The following is a 24,423-nucleotide window of genomic DNA, read 5'->3' as shown; positions in this document are numbered from 1 at the left end:
TCACACGCACCAGCCATATTTCAGTTTCACAAGCATCAATTCAAGCAAAGAAAGCAAACAAAATCACTGTAAAATCATTTCTAAAATCACTTTATATACATAACTCATCCATCTTCATCAGCAAGAACTCCAATACTGCACTGCATAAGTTCAGAAAACTAGAGCAGATCGAGAATGGCAACCAAGAACCTCCTCCTCTCGGCCGCCGTGCTTCTGTCCGTGCTCGCCATCGCCGTGGCGGCGGCTGCGGCCAGCGCGGCGACGACGTCCTGCCAGCCGGGCATGGCGATCCCGCACGACCCGCTCCGCGGCTGCCGCCGGTACGTGCTCCGGCGCGCGTGCGGCCTCGCCGCCGGCGGGCGGCTGTACGACTGGTCGCTGAAGGAGCGTTGCTGCCGGGAGCTCGCCGCCGTGCCGGCCTACTGCCGGTGCGCCGCGCTGGCCTACTTCATGGACGGCGCGTCCGAGGGCCGCCTCCTGGAGGACCTCCCCGGATGCCCGAGGGAGACGCAGAGGGGTCTCGCCGCCATGCTCACCACGCCCGGCGAGTGCAACCTCGAGACCATCCATGGCGGACCGTACTGCCTCGAGCTCACCGACAGGGAGATGCCCAAATACTGAATTGAAGTGATGGATTAATTAGTAGTGTGTTCACCGTGAATAAGTGTTGCTAATCGCATCGATCTATGGTCCATGGATCATCACATGAATGCATGCTTGAGTGCATCATCAGTGATGTGTGTTGAATAACAAGCATATATACAATGCTTTTTTTTTCCCTTTTCTGACAGATTTTTTGGAAGATCCATTTTTTTAAAGAATGTTGGCAGGAGATGAGAAGTCAGAAGTGCATTTCATTCATAAGGGGGGAAGAGAGAATAGATAAGAAGCAGGCGTAACCCTGTGTTTACGTCCCAACCGTTGCCCACGCGTGGGCGGCTTGGGGCAAAACTCTTCCCCCAATCACCGCCCCCCTTTCCCCCTCTCCTCCACCTTAGAGCAAGTTCAATAGTATAGCCAACCATTGGCTCTAAATCATCTATAGCTAATCTAATAGTTCATTCATACAATAGTTACCTATAAAAATACACTAAATTAATACGCGGTCCTACCTCTCATACACTCATAACGTATTGAAGTCCGTGTTGTAGCCGGCTACAAATATGTAGCCCGCTTTCTTCTCTCTTCTCTTTTCTTCTCGATATATGATTATAGTTGGCTTATAGCCTGCTATTGTACCTGCTCTTACCGTCGCGGAAGAACCAGGCAGAAAACCGAGGTGGCGGTGGTGGGGTCATATCATGATGGCGCTATGTCTCTTGTGCGGGCGAGGCGGTGAGGCGCTCGGCCTCGGCAAGCTAGAGAGCTAGAGGTGGTGACGACACATGCTCCGATGGGGGAGGTGGCAGATCCGACACTGTCGTGACCGAATCCAGTGCACTCGTGGCCAGATCAGGTGCCTCCGTGTCCGATCCGGCTAGGGTCGTGTTGATGGAAAACACGAGGCCTGAGAGATCTGCTTAACTCCAATGCAAGTCCAAAACTTGCCTTCGGATGTATGAGCGTGCCAGTTGATTTGATCCTGCAATCAACAAAAAATAAAGACAAAGAAACCGTGGTTAAATCCATAAATGATAGCCGATCGGCTAGGTGCCGATGACATATCATTTACCTCTGGGCCGGTGTCATATATACATCGATTGGTAGTTATAAATGAATATAAAAGGAACTAAATCTACTCGATCGGCTGTAGACATTAACAATATATAATCCTTATGTCGATATATACTTAAATCAAGTGACTGGGATAGATCGGGCGCCATGCCGAGACAGTATAAATCACTTAGATCGAAATATATGTTAACAACAAGACTATATATGTTCATAGCATAGCCGATTAGATAGATCTAGCATGTATCGGCTAATACTCCGATTCAACTCTATATTAAGATATCAAAGCAAGTAAAAAATATACTAAACAAAAGCCTAATATACTTATATGCGACAAGATCTTAACATAAAGGGCGGATTTAACATGTTAATCAAGCGTATAGAAAAGAAGTAGTTAAATCAGATAAGATCGGCTGAAACTCCAATACTACCCTAATCGGCAACCAAAAGGCAGGCTAGAGATTGAGATTCTAAGCACGACTTAATAGATCAAACTCAATTAATGCAGCATTAAGTATGAAAAGAAGAAAAATATCAAGACAATCAAGCCACTGGATGTGACATAGAGTGGTAGATATCTAATCGGCTGCCATCTAAGCCAACATCGTTATTTAACCTAATCGGCTGCCATCTGTTAGCAGATGTTAGCTGATTATAGGTTAGATGATATTGCCAGAGATTATATAAGATATATGATAACTCGACGATTTACATTGACAAGATTAGAGTATCATAAATATGGAAGCACTAATCCCGAGAACACAAGCCGTCATAACAAGTTTTACCTCTTGCTGAAGATCGAAACCGATGCAGCTTAACCCGAAAGCAAGAACTCGTCGAAATAAAACTAAAGAAAAAGGGTGGCGATGCGCCGAAATTGTATTGAATGTGTGTGTTAATAATTACATAGGGCTCGGGGTCTATTTATACCCGAGAATTACAAGATATGTCCATATCGGGCACGACTCTTATCTCTAACAAACTCTAAAATACCATAAGTCTTTGCGGCAGACTTTTGCCCATATTTATCTCTAAGGGAATTACATAAAATATCTTAATTAATAGATACAATTGCCTTCTTAGGACTCTATCCATGCGTGGCAATCATCTTGAAGCTTATCAACTCAAACCTGATGTCGTACACAAGCCGTATTGTCGGAATCGGCTGTATCACTTAACCTAGTTTGATTCGGACTTAGCTGATCCTAGTCGTAGCCGATCCGGACTCCAGCCGATTCTTACTCTGTTTCCGCGACAATCCTCATCTTCGTTTCCTCTTCGATCTAATCTCCATCTCCGATGCTGATATTACCAAATTTGGTCGTTAACACATGCCCCCCAAGTCCGGGATATTTGGTAATGTTCTGGATTTGCCGTGTATCGACTCTGAGTAAGTTTCGCACTCTGCCGTTTTCCGACTGTTATCCTTAGTGCTTTAAATACTAACCGTTGCCCTAGAGAAATCTCACACCGTGACTTCCGTTTTCACCGCTCAAGTGAAACTTTGTCCTCTCTCTCTCCGGCGATTCCTCCGACGCACAAGGCGATCCCCAGGCGACTTAATCTCCGGCCAGATTTCCACCCTCGGCGATGTCATCCTCCGCCAGCCCGTCTGCTACGCCATCAGCTGAGTATGCTGAGGTAAGTTCTCATCGGCTAGATTCCCTTTCTTAGCACCAGATCGATTTTCTCTCGTCTTACATTGCTCTCCTCTTCCCAGTTGCTTTGGATTTGTAGCATCTCTCCAACCTAGTTGCAATTCCCAGCCTGTCGCATGAAAACCACTACTTTCTCGGCCCAGTCGGCAACCCTGATCCCACGGAGTTCATTACTGGTGAAACCAATAGGATCCCTTTTAGATTGGTCAACCCAGATCTAAGTCACTAGAAAACACTTTCAAATCCTGGCCATCCCTCGAGAAAACTCCACCCGAAAAAAGTTGGATCACATGGTTCAAGCGCATGTCCGCTAGTAAAAGAATTCATTGGGATGAGATTGGAATCGGCCAAGCACTTGACCTTACCATAGCCAACTCAGCTAAGGATGAACCCCTAATGGCAGCTGCCTCTTATTTCTGGTCCAACACCATCAACGCCTTTTTGTTCAACCAATGGCCGATGACCCTAACTCTCATAGATATCATCATGATCACGGGTCTGGATGTCACCTCATCGGCTAACCCTATGAGCCTGAATACAAAGAACCAATACGACTTCAAGACCAAGAGCATAGGCGGCTGGTCAGGCTATGTAGCAGCATACATGGGCCAGGGTCCTGTTACCCCTCGAGAACACGTGGCTTTCTTGCTAATGTGGCTAGAGAAATTCCTCTTCTGTGGATCAAGCTGTGGCCCTACAACCAATTGGCAGTTTGTAGCTGAAGCCTTGGAAACAAAGAGACAATTTCCTTTAGGCAAAATCCTCCTCGGCTACTTGTACCACATGCTAAATAATGCATCGGCTAAGTTAGTTGTCGGCTCAGTAGTCGGAGCGGGTGGACCATGGTGACTGCTGCAATCCTAGCTGAATTTGGTAGTCATGAAGTTTGTCAATCGGCCATCTGTAACAGAAGCTAAATTTCCAAGACTGGAGCCGATTGTAGACAGTGACGGAGAAGAACGCATCTATCGGAGATGCACATCCTATGGAGAATATGCCTCCACACCAACTGATGCAGGAGCAAAGCTATCAGCCAAGCTGCTCAAAGATTGGTTTTGCAGCTTTTATGAAGGATTCCAAAAAGAAGCCTGAGTCTGGTTCCTCTATGAAGATTCAACACTTCTAGAAAATCCTTTGGACTTCAGATTCGAAGACATCAACCATGACAGATATCAGAAACCCAAAGAAATTTTCTCAACTGCAATTAGCCCATGTATCCTTCCTGTCGGCATTCATCAAGGAAGAAACATCCAAGTCTCCTATGAATTTTATCATCCAATGAGCTCTGCTAGACAGTTTGGAATGGGCCAACTTCCAATCGGCTTATTCTTTGCCGATAAGATCCAATGCCGAGGGGAAATCTCATCAACCTTAATGATGGATCGGCTGCTTAATCTCCAAGGACCTCCTCTAGGCCGCATTGACAATATAGAGTTGGCAACCTTCAGGGGCAAAGCATTTGACAGATGGTGGGGCGAGTGGAAACTGCATGTATATGACAGACCTCTTTCCAGATGTTGTCCCTCAGGTATATCTCAACTCACTTAATTTCATTTGAATAGCTGCTTAGCCGATTAACCATAACTATTTTTCCTTTTGATTTGCAGACAACAGAGTCCTCTCCTCCTCGCCAAAGCAACAGTGGCAGGGATATCAAATATGCCCCAGGATTAATTCCTAATGGAGGTGGGCCATCTCCTCCCGTTATCGGCTATAATGCCCCCAAGACTTCAGCTCTTCTTCAAGGGGTTATCAGAGAACCAGCCGACGCTGGCAAGAAGAGGAAAACCAGATCATCGGCTGTAGATATTTTAGCCCCAGCTCCGAAGAAGAAGACCAAGACAAAGAAAGCAAAGCCAGCTGATGATCTGCCTGCCCTAGATCCATCCATTGAACAAGCTCTGGATGAAGAGGAAATCGAAGAAGACGTTGACCAAGCTGCATCCGAAATAAGCGACACAGAGAAAACACCATCGGCTTCACCCAAGCAAACCCCTCCGACTCCTGCTCCAGTTCACTTTTCAAGAGTAAACAGCTCTTTCTGATCCCTTTTGTAATCTTTTTACTTTATGGCCGAGTACTCACAAATTTTATAGTTGCAGAAAAAGAAAACTGCTGTGAAGAAGAAATCGGCTGCAATAACATCTAAACCAGTTCCACCAGTAAGATATTCTGAATTCTTTCACTAGTTGATTTCGACCGATTTTGTCTAACATTTATCTCTTCTTACAGCCACCTCCTCCTCCTTCTCCTCCTGTACAACAATCATTGAGTGACCAAACTCCATCGGCTGTAGGGAGTCACCATGTCGAGGGAGAAGTACAACTACTTGTTCCTGCTATCCCATTAAATATCTTCTCAAACATCAAATCTTAGATCGGTTACATTTGTTTAACATCTAACCATCTTCAAATTTCTCTTTTGTAGGCTTTAGCCGATCTATTTTCGTTTGATATCAAAGATTACTTTGATGAGATAGAGGAAGAAACCACAAGCAAAGCTCTGGCCCCCTTGGATGACACTGTCAAGAAGACACTTGGAGACATATCCCTTCGGCTAAATTCTTCACTGGATTATCTGGTGGCTGACTGTGGTTCGATCCGGGCAAGATTCACTGAAATCCAAGCCCTAATTCCAGATGACCTAGCAAACATCATTACTCCAGCTGTGTACCTTGAACAACACCAATTCAAGCTGGAGAAGGCCAAACAACGGATAGCCGATCGACGAGAGCGGAAGGACATCGAAGCTACTATCCAAGCCAATCGGCAGCTCGTGCATGAAGAGAAGTCCAAACTTGACCAGCTGTCTAAAGGCCCGATCAAGTCTAATATTGATCGACTCGAAGCTCGGAAGATTGAGCTATTGGCACAGCTTCAAGAATGCAATGCCAAGCTGGACATAGAACATAAGAAGCTAGCCGATATCCCAAAATCTATTGAAGAGTAGAAGGCAAGACTAAAATCGGCCATCTGAAATGTTGCCGATCTGACCAAGTCTTTAAAAGTCATCCCTGGAACCGATGCTCAAGACGCCCAAGCCATAGAAGAAGTAGAACAAATTAGGCAGAAGGCTATATCGGCTATCCAGCGCTATTTGTCCTAGTGACTTTCTGTAATAGACCTTAGAAATTTTTTGTAATCGGCTAAAATACTTCCAATGTTTTTCTTGACAATCCTTTGTGCCGATCAATATAACTTTTCTATATCTGCAACTTGTGAATATATGTGCCCCCCTAATTTTGAAATGACGAAGGCATTGTTAAAATTATAATCTGGACTAAGGGCGATATAACCATATCAGCCATTGTACATCGGCAAAACACAACCGATTACAATATAAAAACAACTAAGGGCGATATAACCATATCGGCCATTGTAAATCGGCAAACCTCAACCGATCACAACATAAAAACAACTAAGGGCGATATAACCATATCGGCCATCATGCATCGGCAACACTAGCCGATCATGCATTAACCCAAACACTTAGGTAATATTTCTTCAAGTATTTGCCATTGAGCGCTCGTCATTAGACTTCACCATCAAGCCCTTGCAACATATATGCCCCCTTAGACAGAACCTTATAGATTTGGAATGGCCCTTCCAATTTGGTGACCACTTGCCGAATCTGTTATCCCGAGTTCCAATCAGCAAAATCGACTTCCATACAAGTTCACCTTCCGAAAAATTCTTAGGTACCACTTTCTTGTTATACTGCCGAGCAACTCGTTCCTTATCCTTGGTAACCTTTGCAAGGGCTCATAACCGCAATTGAACCAAGTCCTCCCTTTCATCAGCCATGAGGTTATAATACTTATCGGCTGTCAAACCATCTTGCAACTCCGTTCTTCTAGTGCCGATTCGAACTTCCCATGGCAAAACAGCCTCATGTCCATAAACAAGCTTATAAGGAGGAACTTGTATCGATCCATGACAAGCCTTCCGATAAGACCACAATGCTTCGGCTAAACGAGTATGCCATTGCCGAGGATAATCAGAAATCTTTCTCTTAATCAATTTGATCAAACTTTTGTTAGACGCCTCAGCCTGCCCATTAGCTTGTGCATAATACGGTGAAGAATTCAACATTTTGATACCCATGTTATCGGCAAACTGAACAAACTCATCAGACACGAAGATTGAACCTTGATCGGTCGTAATAGTTTGAGGAATACCAAATCGATAAATTATATGCTCTTGAACAAATTGTATAGCATCCCCAGAATCAATCTTCTTCAAAGGAATCGCCTCTACCCATTTGGTAAAATAATCGGTTGCCACCAATATAAACTTATGTCCTTTACTCGATGGTGGATTAATCATGCCGATCATATCAATTCCCCAACCTCTAAATGGCCATGGTTTAATGATAGGATTCATAGCCGACGCCGGTGCCCTCTGGATCGCCCCAAATTTCTGACAATCTTGACATCCCTTATAATATCTAAAACAATCCTCCAACATCGTCGGCCAAAAATATCCAGCACGTCGAAGCAACCACTTCATCTTATGAGCCGATTGATGAGGGTAACATATCCCTTCATGAACTTCACCGATTGCAGCTTTAGCCTGATCGGCACTCAAACATTTGAGTAATACCCCATCAATCGTTCGATAATAAAGCTCATCCTCCAATAAAGTATACTTCAATGCTTTATATCTCAACTTCCGTGAAGCCGATTGAGATGGATTTCGTAAATACTGATGTACATCATATCTCCAATCATCGGCTGTTATGGCAGCAAGTTCAATCTTAACATCTTTGATCATCAGCTTATATCCCGATGCCCCTTGGGCTAAATCATTTGCTTCAATATTCTGCTCTCGAGATACATGCTTCAAAGTCACTAGCCAAAATTCCTTCATCAGTTCTTGGTACTTCTCATTATAAACTATCAACATATCATTCTTGCATTCATATTCTCCTGCCAATTGACTGATTACTAGTAAATAATCCCCCATAATTTCGATAGTATCGGCTTCAACTTCTCTGAGTAACTGCAACCCTTTGAGAACTGCCTCATATTTAGCTTGATTATTAGTCGCATAAGGTTTAATAGTATAAGCGAACTCAAAACATGCCCCCCAAGGGGAAATTATAACTAAGTCGATACCACAACCATGAGTATATACTGATCCATCAAAGAATAAGGTCCATGGCACAATCTCAACTGAGCCGATTGAATCATCACGATTCTCAACAATGAAATCGGCTATAGCTTTCCTTTTGATCGCTTTCGGTGACTCATACCGAAGATCAAACTCAGTCAAGGAAAATATCCACTTTCCAACCCTTCCTTTTAAAATTAGAGCCGATAACATGTATTTGACAACATCGGCCTTGCATATGACAGTGCATTCATTGGACAATAGATAATGCCTTAACCTTGTACATGAAAAATATAAACACAAGCACAACTTCTCCACAGGGGAATATCTAGTCTCTGCATCCAAGAGTTTACGGCTTAAATAGAACATAACCCTCTCTTTCCCTTCGAGCTCCTGAATCAAAACCGACCCGATTGACTTCTCACCGGCTGACAGATATAACCGAAAAGGTATCCCTTTCTGTGGAGGAATCAAAACTGGAGGAGAACTTAAGTACTCCTTAATATTATCCAAAGCTTTCTGCTGCTCTGCCCCCCAAGTAAACTGCTGATCGGCCTTCAATCTCAATAATGGCGTAAAAGGCTCTAACCTGCCGGATAAATTAGAAATAAATCTTCTAACAAAATTAATTTTGCCGATCATCTCCTGCAATTCTGTCTTGTTCTTTGGAGGCTTAATTTTCTTGATTGCATTGACACTCCTTTGAGTTATCTCAATTCCCCTCTCATGAACAAGAAATCCCAAGAACTGGCCAGCCGATACACCAAAAGCACACTTTGTCGGATTCATCTTCAAGCCATATTTCCCGGTTCTCTCGAAAACTTTTCTTGAATCGGCTATGTGATCCTCTATTTCCTTAGATTTAACAACCACATCATCGATATAGACTTCAACCAACCAGCCAATCAGATCATGATAAGTATAGTTCATAGCCCTTTGATATGTGGCTCCAACACTTTTTAACCCAAAAGTCATGACCACCCATTCAAATAAGCCAATTGCACCAGGACATCTAAATGCCGTCTTATGAATATCTTCCTCAGCCATTAAGATCTGTTTATATCCCGCATTTCCATCCATAAAACTTAATATCTTATGTCCTAAAGCAGCATCAACCAACTGATCGGCTATTGGCATTGGATACTCGTCTTTTGGGGGAGCTTTATTCAAATCTCTAAAATCGATACACACTCTCACCTTGCCGTTCTTCTTGATAACAAGAACTATGCTAGAAACCCACTCAGCATATCGGCAAGGACGAATAAAACCATCATCATATAAATGCTTAATCTCAGCCTTGACAGGTTCGAGCATATCGGCTTTGCATCTCCTCGGAGGCTGCTGGTGTGGCCTAACTCCCGGTTTAATAGGTAGCCGATGCTCGACGATCGATCGGCTGAGTCCTGGCATCTCATAATATTCCCAAGCAAAGCAATCTCTGAATTCTTTTAAGAGCTCTATCAACTTGGTTCTGAATTCTGGAGACAATAAATGTCGGCCTTGGCCGATCGCCTGGACATATATCAATTTCTTCCAAATCATCAGCCGACATGAAACCTTGACCTTGTTTGTCATCGAGATCATCTACCGTATCCTTGATGTCGACGTTTGAACCCTCCACAATGCCTTCAAAATAATAGCTTGGGTTCTCCATCTTCAATTGGCTATATATCAGAATTGGACACTTTTAGAAAATCTCCATCCCAAACTTTTCCAGATAAGCAATCAAGACCATCCATCTCCCAAAGAGCTAAATCGGCACTGGCAACATTAACTGACCTGTCGGCTGGCACAATTTCGATCTTGTCGCCTTGCCACTGGATCAAACATTGATGCATAGTCGAATGGATACAACAATTAGCATGAATCCAATCCCTTCCGAGCAACAAACTGTAAGAACCCTTCCCATCGATGACAAAAAAACGTTGTAGGGATGGTTTTGTTGCTGACTGTCAGCTCCACATTCAAAACTCCCTTGGTTTCTGATGGATTGCCGCCGAAGTCCTTGAGCACCATGTTCGTCTTAATGAGATCTTCAGCATTTCTGCAGCTTTTTGAATGTAGTATAAGGCATCAAATTCACTGCAGCCCCACGATCGACCATCATCTTAGACATCGGCATCACATTGACATAGCCATTTATATACAATGGTTTAAGATGCTGATTCTCTGTCCCTTCAGGCTTCTCGAAGACTGCTTGTTCTGGTGATAGAACCAATTTAGCCGATTCCTCCTCAACTTCGTCAATATCGGCTTGCTTGATCCCAAACTCAGCTGGCAAGGTGAAAACCATGTTAACTAATGTTGTTACAACACTTTTCCCTTTCGCCAAGTTCTTTGCTTCATCGGCCGTGACCTCATCGGCTATAGGAGCTTGATTCTAACTCGCCATTCCTGTCTCGGCTTTGTCCTTCTCAGCCGATGATTGATTTCTTGCTCGACCTCCTGAAAGCGTTCTCTATTTCTCAACCTTTGAATCCTTCTTTTTTGATTCTTCATAAAAATACCAGAAGGACACCACTGAATCTTCCTATTCTCGTTGTCCTCTTGGCTATAATCTTGGTTCACCAGGCCCAACATTTGATGAACAGGAACTCTTGTCTGCCTTAGCCGATTATTCCTATTAAATGATCGGCTTGAGCTCTCCGCAATATTACTGCAACCAGGACAATCTTCAATAGATGGCAGCCTCATATTTTCATTCCAACAAAACCTGAAGAACTCACAACCCCAATGAGGATCAAAGCCATCATAATCTTCTCCATAATGCTTCTCCTGCTGCTTATCATACTTTCTCTGATATTTGTTGATAATCTTAGCCGAATTTATCTGAAATCCTCTTGCACAACCCCCATCGGCTGCTCGGCCAGCTGTATGCACCATATTGACAGGGAAAGGATTACCATCAACTTTCATTGGCCTCTTAGAATCATCAAACTTAATCTTGCCTCCTTCAATAGCCGCTTGAATCTGCTGCCTGAAGACCTTGTAATCATTAGTCGTATGAGATCCGGAATTATGCCACTTGCAATACCTCTTCTTGCCCAACTCTTCAGCTGATGGAATTGTGTGTCCAGCAGGAAGTTGAATCTGCTTCTCTCAGAGTAGCAAGTCAAAGATTGTACCAGCCTTGGTTATATCAAAATTATACCTTTCCTCTTTCCCTGAGCTCTTCACCCATTGGCACGGTATAACCTTTTTGCTCCTAACCCATTCGGCTGCAGCTATTTCAGAATCATCATCCTCACTATCCGATCCATATATATAAGGACAGACATGATTAATCTTTCTAGAATTCTTCCTAGCCTCTGCAAACCTTTGTTCATGCAAAGCTATCTTCTGTGTAAGATGTGACAAGCTTTCAAAATCTTCAGATGAGAACTTTTCCCTAATCGGAGCAATCGTAACCTGGAAAGCTAAATCGGCTAACTGGTCATCAGTCAAACTTAAGCTGTAACACTTATTCCTCATCTCCCTGAATCTCTGAATATACTCGTGCACTGGCTCATCATGCTTTTGCTTGATCGACGTTAGATCGGACAATTTCATCTCATGAATCCCACTATAGAAATAGCTATGAAACTGCTTTTCTAAATCGGCCCAACTGTTAGTTGATCCATATGGTAAAGAAGAAAACCAAGTAAAGGCCGATCCAGACAACGACAACTGGAATAATCTAACCCTCAAAGCATCCACAGCCGATGCTTCACCACACTGAGCTAAAAATCGGCTAATGTGTTCATAAGTCGATGTACTATCTTGCCCTAAAAATTTTGAAAAATCTGGCACCTTAAACCGATTAGGTAGGGGAACTCTTTCAAACCATTCAAGATATGGCTGCCGGTACAAATTTCTAGCCTCTTTCGGCCTAAGCCCAAACTACTCCTTCATGACATCCACAATCAAATTGGCCCACGGTCGTTGTTGAGGTGTTCCCTGAGGTTGTTGTGGCATCGACTCGAACTGATTGTATTGAGGAGCAAACTGGGGCTGAGTCTATCCTGCTTGTTGGTACTGAACTTGCGGTGATAATGGCTCATATTGATAATTCAAGTTGCCCCCTGGTAATTTTGAAGATCTGGCTGAATGTTACGCACCAAATGCTCAGGGACAAGTTGAGGTATCAGCGTGCCATCTGGTTGTACATGATGAACCAAGTGCTCTGGGATAATTTGATTTACAACTTGCTGCACAGGCTGACCACCAGGTGTCGCAAACCCAGCCGATGCATTCATTGAGCCTTGCTGCTGAGTTGGCTGAACGACCTGCTGCCTTAACGACGTCTGTTGAATTGGCTGCGAAACCTGCCGTCTCGGTGGCGTTTGCTGAACTGATTGTGCGACCTGTTGGACTGGGGGTGTTTGTTGGATAGGCTGCACAACCTATTGCCTGGATGGCGTTTGCTGAATCGGCTGCTGCTGGGTTGGATCAACAGTATTTTGAGGTGGTAAAAACATAGATGCCACCTGGTCTTGCGTTAGCCGATTCACATTCTGTCCAGCGTGTGATGGTTGTTCCCTTACCAACAACTGGGGATTGACTAGCTGGCCTGGAGCCGAAGGCGGTGCAGCAGGTGCGGGAGGCAATGCTGGTGCCATCGGCTGAGCTGATGGTGCATTAAGAGGGGCTGACTGGATGACTGGCTGATTATCGATGATTAATGGCCGATAATTCGGGAACACTCCTCCGGGTAGGTAAACTAGTCCTGTAGCTTTATACTCGGCCATTGAACCATCAACCATTGACTTCATCATGTTTGACAAGGTATTAACTAATACCCCAGATTGATTGATCAAAGCATTGTGCACGGCGTAGTCAACCCGGTCTTGGAAGTTATTGAAAAACTCCTGTGCTGCATTGCCATCCTGACTAACACCTCCAACTTGAACTCCCTGAGTGCCATCACCTTGACCTCCATGCACCCCTTGAGAGTTATCACCCTGGTTTCCCTTAGCCGAGCCATCTGTAGTACCTTTGTCACTCGGTTGAGCCGAGTCATCCGGAGCTTGCTTCCCCTCTCCTTCCTTAGAGGAACTGGTCTCGGGATCATCAGCAACTACCTTTATTTTGTACTTCTGAACGAGTGTTCCCTTGCGGGTCTACATGAATGAGTTTAAGAACTGATCTCGTGCTTGTTGCATCATTGCTTCGAGCTCTTTCTTCTGATCGGGCGTCAACTTATCTGGAGTGATGGGCATGATGTTTCCTTCATTGACGTCAGTCAAACCTAACTTCTGGATCTTTTCGTTAACGGAACTAGGGCTAGCCGAGGACGGTGATGGCGGTAGTTTCTCGGCCATGAGGAAAATTACTTGCTGACTTCTAATCAGTCCTACCAGGCGTGCCAAAAGCGTGTTGATGGAAAACACGAGGCCTGGGAGATCTGCTTAACTCCAGTACAGGTCCAAAACTTGCCTCCGGATGTATGAGCGTGCCAGTTGATTTGATCCTGCAATCAACAAGAAATAAAGACAAAGAAACCGTGGTTAAATCCATAAATGATAGCCGATCGGCTAGGTGCCGATGACATATCATTTACCTCTAGGCCGATGTCATATATACATCGATCGGCAGTTATAAATGAATTTCAAAGGAACTAAATCTACTCGATCGGCTGTAGACATTAACAATATATAATCCTTATGTCGATATATACTTAAATCAAGTGACTGGGATAGATCGGGTGCCATGCCGAGACAGTATAAATCACTTAGATCGAAATATATGTTAACAACAAGACTATATATGTTCATAGCATAGCCGATTAGATAGATCTAGCATGTATCAGCTAATACTCCGATACAACTCTATATTAAGATATCAAAGCAAGTAAAATATACTAAACAAAAGCCTAATATACTTATATGCGACAAGATCTTAACATAAAGGACGGATTTAACATGTTAATCAAGCGTATAGAAAAGAAGTAGTTAAATCAGATAAGATCGGCTGAAACTCTGATACTACCCTAATCGGCAACCAGAAGGCAGGCTGGAGATTGAGATTCTAAGCACGACTTAATAGATCAAACTCAATTGATGCAGCATTAAGTATGAAAAGAAGAAAAATATCAAGACAATCAAGCCGCTAGATGTGACATAGAGTGGTAGATATCTTATATAATCTAAGCCAACATCGTTATTTAACCCAATCGGCTACCATCTGTTAGCAGATGTTAGCTGATTATAGGTTAGATGATGATATTGCCAGAGGTTATATAAGATATATGATAACTCGACGATTTACATAGACAAGATTAGAGTATCATAAAGATGGAAGCACTAATCCCGAGAACACAAGCCGTCATAACAAGTTTTACGTCTTGTTGAAGATCGAAACCGATGCAGCTCAACCCGAAAGCAAGCACTCGTCGAAATAAAACTGAAGAAAAAGGGTGGCGATGTGCCGAAATTGTATTGAACGTGTGTGTTAATAATTACATAGGGCTCGGGGTCTATTTATACTCGAGAATTACAATATATGTCCATATCGGACATGACTCTTATCTCCAACAAACTCTAATATATCATAAGTGTTTGCGGCAGACTTTTGCAAATATTTATCTCTAAGGGAATTACACTGGGTCATGCCACTGACGTGTCGAGGTCAACAGAAGTGTTCGTGTAACAGCCCACCCTCCTAGGGTCGGAATCCAATGCACTCACAGCTAGATCAGGTTCCTCCATGTTGGATCCGGCTAGGGTCGTGCCACTGACGTGTCGGGGTCGAGGCCAAATCAGGTGCCTTCGTATCGGATCCGGCTAGGGTCGGAATCTAGTGCACTCGCGGCTAGATCAGGTGCCTCCTTGTTGTACCTGGCTAGGGCCGTGCCATTGACGTGTCAGGGTCGAGGCCAGATCAGGTGCCTCCGTGTCGGATCCGGCTAGGGCCGGAATCCAGTGCACTCGCGGTTGGCTAGGGTCGTGCGACGTGTCGAGGTCGACAGCAGAAGTGTGCGTGTAACAGCCCACCCTCCTAGGGTTGGAATCTACACTCGTAGCTAGATTAGGTGCCTCCGTGTTGGATCCGGCTAGGGTTGTGCCACTGATGTGTACCCTCCTAGGGTCAGAATGCGGTGCACTCACAGCTAGATCAGGTGCCTCCGTGTTGGATCCGGCTAGGGTTGTGCTACTGACGTGTCGGGGTCGACAGAAGCGTGCGTGTAACAGCCCACCCTCCAGAACCGCGTAGCCAGCCCATCCGACGGGCACGTTCAATTACACATACCATCCCACTTACACTTTCGTCTTCGCTTTGTGTAAAAGGGTTAACACAGGAGTGATATGGGTGGAAGGAAGAGGCCTTATAAGTTGGTTCCACCCGTGCTAAACTACCAAGGTGGTACTAAACATGCGCACACAGCCCAAATGGGACATGCATGCCTCTTCTTAATTGGGCCAGGATGTCATAGTGCGGCCCGTGCGGATGGTGAAGGCGGTCGGTAGCAGTTGACAGGGCACGAGGTGGAGTGGGAGGACGGCGTGTTCATGGGTGGCGACGTCAGTGGTATAGATGGCCAAAAGGCCCAGCCGGCCCGGCCCGGCCCAGGCACGGCCCATCAGCCATCGGGCCGGCACGGCCCGATCGGCACTTCGTGCCGGGCCGTGCCGGCCCATGGGCTGTGCCTCCCGCCCAGGCACGGCCCACCAGCCGTCGGGCCGTGCCGGGCCGGCCCGAAGGCGCGGGTGGCCTATCGTGCCTTTTTAAAATAAGTCTATTTTCAGTCCTTTATCTTTAGGCTGTGACATATATATATATAGCGAAAAAAGGTCTATTTTCCGTCCCTCCTCTTTAGGCTGTGACATATATATAGTGAAAATAAGTCTATTTTTCCTCCCTCCTCTTTAGGCTGACATATATATAGCTAAAATAAGTCTATTTTACGTCCCTATTTTTTCGACCGTGGTATATAATATGTCTATTTTTACTCCCTATTGTTTATGTATCGGGCCTGGCTTGTGGCCCATCGTGCCGTGCCGGTGGAGAGGCCCAGGCACGGCCCGGTGGTCAGGCCGGGCCGGCACGGGCCCGACCCCTGACGGGCCGTGCCGTGCTTGGGCCGGGCCGTCAGGCCTCGGGCCTTTTGGCCATCTATAGTCGGTGGTAGGCTAGTGTGGCAAGCTTGGGTGACGCTCGATGTAGTGGAGAGGCAGCGGGATTGATGGCGGCTGGGTTGCGTGATGACCGGCGACGTGACACTGTCATGAGTGACCTACGGGAGGGTGGCTGCCTGGATCCAGCGTTCCCCAACGAGGCGGTTCTCGATGATGATGGGCGCTAGCAGTGGTGAGGGGTGGGGTGTGCGCCGACCAGGTGTGGTGGCAAGGTGATAGTCCTTCCTTCGCGTCGCACCACCTCTATCTTTGTTGACGGTGGCGATACTGTGGGCATGAGAGGCCACGGTGCTCACTGGTGTGGTGTTGACGGTAGCAACTCTCCTCTATCTCCGTGGCGAAGGCTATGGTGCAGGCGGTGGCGGGAGATTGCGGTGTTGGTACAGAGTGATTATATGCAGGACTTTGGCCCTTCCCTAGGGACCTCATACATGGTGGCTGGCTGGCGGTCGGGGCGCTAAAGAGGTTTTGGATGGTGGTGGCTGGTGGGAGCAATGGGGATGTGGCATGGGATGGCAAGAGTTTCTCCAGGCCAAAGCCTAACCTATTTTAGGGTTGGCAACATCAATACTTTCAAGGGCCGCTATACCTGATTGGAGGTGGTGCCGCGGTGTTCTCTTCCCTCCCGAGGAAACCTTTGGGTGAAAACTCTTCGCTGATTCCTAGGGTAGGCAGTGGCGGCGCCTACGAGATCGCAACCTCGTTGGAGGCGTTGTTTGAAGGACCAATCTATTCTCTATACAGTTTATCATCCTATGGCGGTGCTTCTGTCTACCATAGCGGGACTACGCAGGGGAGAGTAGATCCATCCTTCTCTCTGGCGCACTCACTCTCCTAATAGCATGGATGGTTTTGAGTGTAGTGGGATGTCATGTTCTTGTCTGTCTCTTAGCATTAGGCAATGTGTCGTAGACGTGCGGCATGTTGTTTTATCTTTTTCTTAATCATTACTTTCTATAGCCTTGTAGTTTTTTTCTGCTATAGGCATTGCACAATGTTGTACGGTTCATTTAAGAACAACCATGTGTTAATAAAGTTGAAAAAAAATGGACGCCAATGTCACTATTGTTTCACCACACGTAAAAATATGTTTCCAATGTTTCATTGTGCGGTGAATAATATTTTTTTTAAAAAATATTGTTCCACCATGGCAATTAAAAATTGTTCCAACTAGATACAATATTGAAAAAAAACTGATTGCAACTTCTGTATGTGCAATATATAAGAAAATACAATGCGCATCATGTGCAATATCCTAGTACTAAAACAGAGGATGAAACACTCGAAACAACAGATTGTAACAAAGATAAAAAAAATATGGACTGCAACAAGCTTATCCGTAAGTTTTCTTGGGCTCCCCAAGCTGATGGAAGTGGCCGAGACGTCTCAGTGCATTGGAAGGCAGTGCGGCACCATTTGAGTGCAAACTAATTCCTCCAGTTGCTCTCTTTCTCTTGGTAAATCTTCCCATTCCCATCTTTACAAAAGTACCACCATGTCAGAAATCCTAATGGGCGGGTGATCGCTCCCCCGTCCGCCCAGCGATCACCCCCTGCCTCTCCTATACTCAGATACACTCCTCCCTCTTCTCCCCCTTTCTCCTCCCTTCTTCTCTTCCTATAGTACACCACAATTTTTTTTTAAAAAAACAAAAAGTTAGAAAAATTTATGTATACAAATACTATATATAAAAAATTTGAATTCAAATTCAAATTTGAATCAGGTATGTAAACTTTTGACTTATAAACTTTGGGTCTATAAACTTTAGGTCTATAAACTTTAGATGTATAGAAATACTATATATAGAAAATATTTGAATTCAAATTCAAATTTGAATCAGATATAATTCAAATTCAAATTTGAATCGGGTATATAAACTTTAGGTCTATAAACTTTAGATGTATAGAAATACCATATATGAAAAATATTTGAATTCAAATTCAAATTTGAATGGGATATTTGAATTCAAATTCAAATTTGAATCAAATATATAAACTTTTGACTTATAAACTTTAGGTCTATAAATTTTAGATATATAAACTTTAGGTGTATAAATTTTAGATGTATAGAAATACTATATATAAACAAATATTTGAATTCAAATTCAAATTTGAATCGCTTTTGACTTATAAACTTTTGGTCTCTAAACTTTAGATGTGTAAACTTGAGGTGTATAAACTTTAGGTGCATAAATTTACTAAAATACGAAAGTAATACAGTGCCAAAAAAGGAAACCAGGTGAAGGGAGGGAGGGGGAGGGGGGGGGGCTACCGATCGCTACCAGATCGGTATGGCGATCGATCGCCCATTAGAACTACCCCCACCATGTTGCCCAATACATCATCAGTTTCAACGGGTGGAAGGAGCCAGTAAAAATACACCAATTCATTAGACGAACATCAAAGCTTGTATTGTTGGAGCTATATTATTCCTGATGCCTCTGAATCCTATCTCCTGACCGACTAGCTGCCATGCATATGAGTACATGCCAAGATGTCCCCGTAAAGCCATTGCTGGTGGTGGCCGTAAAAAAGAACGTACTCTACAGTGCTTAATGTTCTCCGATTTTCTTGGATTGTTGGTTGGAGATGTTGAAGTTCTGTATTTGACATGTGCAGTCATGTTACGTTGAATTAATGTAGTACCAGTCCTTTCTGGCATGTTTGATAGGTTATATGTCTTGCAAGTGTAAGTGCTATATATATTTTTCTCGACATGAACTGCAACTCCAACGTGAAAAAATTGCATGGTTCGGCAGGCTAACACTGTAACAGAAATGTACATTGGTGCTGGTTGGGAACCGACCATAGGTGCCGGATTTCCCAACTGACGCCCAGCAGGTGGCACTGATGATTTTGGTCATTGGTGCCGGTTGTAGTACCGATACCTATAATAATATATAGGTGCCGGTTTTAGCGAAAACCAACACGTAGGAGTGAATGAAGCTGACCAGAGCAGATTCACATCACTAATCCATCAAAAGTTCATTAAATCACAATCACTAAGAGAAAGATTCACCATCCAAACATATTCAGGAATCAAAATCGACCAAAAAAATTTGCTAAATCACAATCTCAATCACTCAAAAATTCACAGTTCTTGCCATCTTGTCCTCTTTGATTCCATTCCCAACCGGATCATGGACCTGCACAATCAACAACCGGATGCTCTCACCGATGAGGATGCCGCTGTTGTTGCTGAGGAGAGGTCAGCGCTGAGCATTGGGGAACCAGATCCAACGCCCCCCGAGCTCGAACCGGGGAGGGCGGGCGAGAGGATGACGATGAAGATGTGACGGGGATGATGCGACCGTCGACGATGAGGATGGAGGGGATGAGGCGGACGGCTTGGGGAGCCCGCCGCCTTCCCTTCCACCGGATCTAATGAAGGGGAGGGTGCCGTCGTCGGGTGGGGAACCCGCTGCCTCCCCTCCTGCCGGCTCGAGCGGTGGGGAGGGCGCCGCCACCTCCCCTCCCGCCGGATCTAGCGGAGTGGAGGGCAGTGCTGCCATCGCGAGCCATAGTCTTCGTCGTGTCGTTTTGCCGATGTTGTCGTTGCCTGGATCCCCTGGGCAAGAGAGTGAGAGTGGGGGAGAAGAGGCGTGTGCTGTGGAGGTAGGTGGGGGGAGGGCGGTGGGGGCGGATGGGACGGTGGTGTGGAGGAGGAGAGAGGAGGAAGGAGAAGGAGGGGGTGGGAGTGAGGCGGCAGTGTGGAGGAGGAGAGAGCAGGCAGGAGACGGAGGCCTGGAGGGGGCTAGAGTAAGAGGCAGAGAAGGAGGGGCGAGAGTGAGGTGGAGGATAGGGATGACGAGTAGATAGGTTGGTCGGTTCGGTCCGGTAGGTTCTTTAAATAGGTGTCGGTATTTTTTTTTAAAAAAATGATGTGGTTCTAAGAAAAACTGAGATCTATAATATATTATTGGTATCTTTTTTTTAAAAAGCAATATTAATACTATAGGTGCCGGTTTTTGTTGTAGGTGCCACCGTGGGCGCGTGTGTGGGCGGAAAAAGCATTATATGTGCAGGTTTTAGCTATTCTTGCACCTATAATGCTGACTCCTTTGTGCCTTTCTGTAGTAGTTTAAATATGTATTGTGCATCCTAGATGTACTGTTCCTGTTAAGTTAATTAAAAGGGACATTAATTTTTCAGTTGCTGGGGTTGTATTGAGAGTTATATTTTCTCATATCAAATTGGGGCTCGTCCGGTCCGAATGGTTCCTCAAAATGGACTGTAATATGAACAATACAATATGCCAAGATTCATTCATGATGCCTGCTGTTCTTAGCATGCCCTGCTTTCCGAAAGTAATATGCACCATGGTAACTGATCAATATATAAAGGAGCTGACACTACTACGAAAAACATTTTCTATGGTGGTCAAAATAGGTTATTGCTGGTGGCGGTAAGCTCTGCCAAAGACCAAAGGCCAGTGAAGGTGTGCCATTTTCTCCGGCAGCTGACAACCGCCAGCATATAAATATTTTTGCTGGCGGGCGTCATAAGGTAGCCGTCATCAAAGAAACTAATCCCTTGCGGTTGCCCTTCAAAGGTTACCAGTGAAAATACATCTTCAGTGGCACAATTAAGCTACGTGGTCGCCAACAAAAATGCTCTCCCTAGTTGATTGCCGACACGTGACCCATCAGCGAAAATTGATTATCCCAATTGATTGCCCACACGTAACCCACTAGGGAAGATATTTAATAATTCTTCCATATCACAAGGCACCACCTGACCAAAAGTTATGCGGCACAAGGCATAAGGCAGCAGGAAAAATGAGATCAAAAATGCATCCCTAATGAGCACAACATAGTATCACAAATATCCCAAATTAGAGCACAAGGCAGCAGGAAATGCATTTCTTTCATACATTCCCAAATATACCTCAATTCCGTACAAAATTTGTACTGCAGCCATTTCAAATTTCAGAAAGCCTTTTAGAATTTGTACTATGACCATAAATTCAGAAAGCTTTTACTCCATATTTTTTTAGACAAAAACTCAGATTCTAACAAATGAGCCTATTATCTGAAACAACCTAAATACTCTACAGTTTGAAACAACCTAAAATAACATTCAGATTTTCTCCCGAACAACTATCCAGCAGGGGAGCAATACTGTTTTATTAAACACAGATTCCAGCACATATATACATGTTGAATTTTCAGAATATTCGCTTACATACATGTTGAACTTTGAGAGAATTTCAGAGAATTGAAAATATCCAGCAGGGGATGTGGCTGAAGGAAGCAACAGGGGCAGCGCGCGAGGCCTACCAGGGGACGCCGGTGGCGAGGAAGTTGATGACGAGGCAGCGAGTCCCGGCATGCCGTGGCTTGGAATAAGACAACAACAATAAGGCAGCGGGCCAGAAGACGACAAGGAGGCGGCGGATAGCACAAGGGGGGCGGCGGTGAGTCCTGACACAACGACCCAGCTAGAAGAGGAGATTGAGGAGGAGGCGGAGGTGGACTAGGCAGCGGCAGAAGATGGGTCGCGACGGGAGCCTTCACTAAATGGCGGCAAGTCCCGGCCGGTGCGGTGGCATATGACGGTGGCTGCAAAGACAAGCGGGCGGGCAGAGTAGGTCGAGGAGATTTGTGGAAGGGCGGTCGTGTGGAGGAGGCAGCAGGCGGTGGCTAGTGTTTTCGCTAGCGGAGGCGGCTCAAAATTTAGGAAGCCTGGCATCGTGGCTAGGATTTTCGCGCCTGCAGGACTTAGAAAATGTTCAGAGTCACGCGCGACCCCACTTATATAGGCTAAAGATTTCCGCTGGCGGGCCACCTAAGAATGTGCACGACCTTACTTATGAGCATGTTGTTGTAAGAACTATTACAAGATAGAACATAAGTATAACAGTGGGGGCCTCCCCTGCTGTGTTCTTTTCAGAAGAAAAGAGGTAGAACATAAGAACTTTGGATGCGGAAACGTCCTAGAAATTGAAGTCGTAGTGATCATGAGCTGAATCAAGCTAGGGTTTGATCATCAATCGAAAGCATTAGGCAGATCTAATTTCTCCAACTACTGGGATATAGTGGAACTGGTGCCTTGCATATTTTTGGGCCTGTACAGTAGGAAACAATATCGGACCTCCACAAGTATATGAATCCATGCTTTTATAGTTAGATGCATGCTTGGGTCCCAATACAACTACAATCGAACACTTCAATTTTTGGCCAACTAGCATAACAGCCATAATATATGTGTATACACCTAATATGAAATTCTTCAGACCTCAAGTTTCATATTTTTACTATCTATACATGAATGCTCTTTCCATGGCTGGTATTATCTTTGTTGCTTTAATATTTTCAGTATATACTAGTACTTTATGAATCAGACTCTCAGTTTTGGCATTTTAGCTACTTCCTCCGTTTCACAATGTAAGTCATTTAAGCATTTCCCACATTCATATTGATGTTAATGAATCAATCTTGATGAGAAATGCTAAAATGACTTACATTGTGAAACGGATGGAGTACTGAATCTGTTCGAGGCTGGTACCTTCACTTTGCACAGTTCACTGTTCGTAAACAAACAGAAGATCGCACTTGAATTATATTATTTGACAAATAAACTGAATCTCAGACTTCATTTACCAAGTGGTTATAACCATTAGCCAAACAATATTATAACTTTGCACAGGGATTTTGCGAAAGTGGTTGTCTTGTTTCTGTTTATCTTCAAGGTGACATTGAACAAAATTCTTCTATACCAGGGTGTTGAAGTGTCCAAACTAAAACTTGGATTATTTAGAGTCCATGTAAAAAAGAATTTGGGCTTCAAAATTGTTCTAAGAGTTGAATTTAGAGTTGAATTTGGGCTTGTTCTTTTAGACGATGAACTGGATCGATAATTATATATGGACAAAATGCTTAAGTAAATTACAGCCAGAATATATATGTTATAAAGCTAAGAAACTAGCGAGCTTGCAAAAAGTTAAGTAAGCATTGCTGACGAAGAAATTCTTTTGAAGGAATCACATTTCTGTAGTGGTAGATGAATCGCTAAGGCACCCTAGCTCACGATGTGAACATGGAAGGCGCCTGGCTATGCAGAGGTACACGGCACGCCCACATTTCCATCTCCGGAAGCAGCTACCTGTGTAGGGACAGAGGCCATGGGATATGATGCTATTGTGCATATTCTTGAATTGGTTCCTGTGCCTCCTAATCCTACGAGCTCACTCAAACAATCTGTGATCGATTAGTCTCTAGTTGTTGTGAGATATCTACACGCATTTGTTCTAAAATTAGGATGACTTTAATTTCGACTACTATTGCCCACATATATGGACACGGATACCTTAAGTTCGTTAACTCCGTACTGTCAATGTTATTGAAGTGTATTAGCGTGAAGTGTTAATATGGCAGCGGTTTTCATGAATCATGACTAAGATATATGTATATATATCGTCCTATTTTTCTGTGTATATTGAAATTTATTTTTCATCTCCCCGGCTTGTTGGTTGGAGATATTTATTACTGTCAAAGCAAATAAGCTAGGGTCCCTTTTTCTTTTAAGTGGATATGAAGACCTGTTTTTCTTTATTACAGAAATTGTTTTAAAGAAGGTATGTAAAGCAATATATGGTGACAGAGATATACATTCTTTATTTTGGCTAGAGATATATTGTCACTGAGTTATTTAAGAAACCATCTTAGGGGTTGGGTGATTCACACTACGCTAGATCAACACATCTGTGATGGCCTACCTGTGACGGACCAAAATGTGTCGTCATGATTAATATAATCTCTAACGGGTTAAAATAAATCTCGTTGTAGATGGGGCTCAAGAAAATAGCCCGTCACAGGTAAGTACTCACCTGTGACGAATCTGTATAAGGACCCGACACATACGTATTTGA

General features: G+C 44.3%; 1 protein-coding gene across 1 annotated transcript; it reads left to right on the top strand.

The window, feature by feature from the left end:
- The first annotated feature begins 174 nt into the window (after nt 1–174).
- On the top strand, nt 175–621 carry LOC127780741 (alpha-amylase/trypsin inhibitor-like). Its single transcript, XM_052307694.1, has one exon. It carries the CDS (start codon nt 175–177, stop codon nt 619–621), a length of 447 nt encoding a protein of 148 aa, XP_052163654.1.
- Nucleotides 622–24,423: the final 23,802 nt, after the last annotated feature.

The sequence above is a fragment of the Oryza glaberrima genome, chromosome 7, assembly GCF_000147395.1.
Source record: "Oryza glaberrima chromosome 7, OglaRS2, whole genome shotgun sequence".
Classification (NCBI taxonomy): domain Eukaryota; kingdom Viridiplantae; phylum Streptophyta; class Magnoliopsida; order Poales; family Poaceae; genus Oryza; species Oryza glaberrima.
The sequence above is the reverse complement of the archived record's forward strand: the minus strand, read 5'-3'. Positions and strand labels throughout refer to the sequence as shown.

Excerpts from the sequence above, each read along its gene's own strand:
- LOC127780741 (XM_052307694.1), top strand. The coding sequence starts at position 175 with ATGGCAACCAAGAACCTCCTCCTCTCGGCCGCCGTGCTTCTGTCCGTG.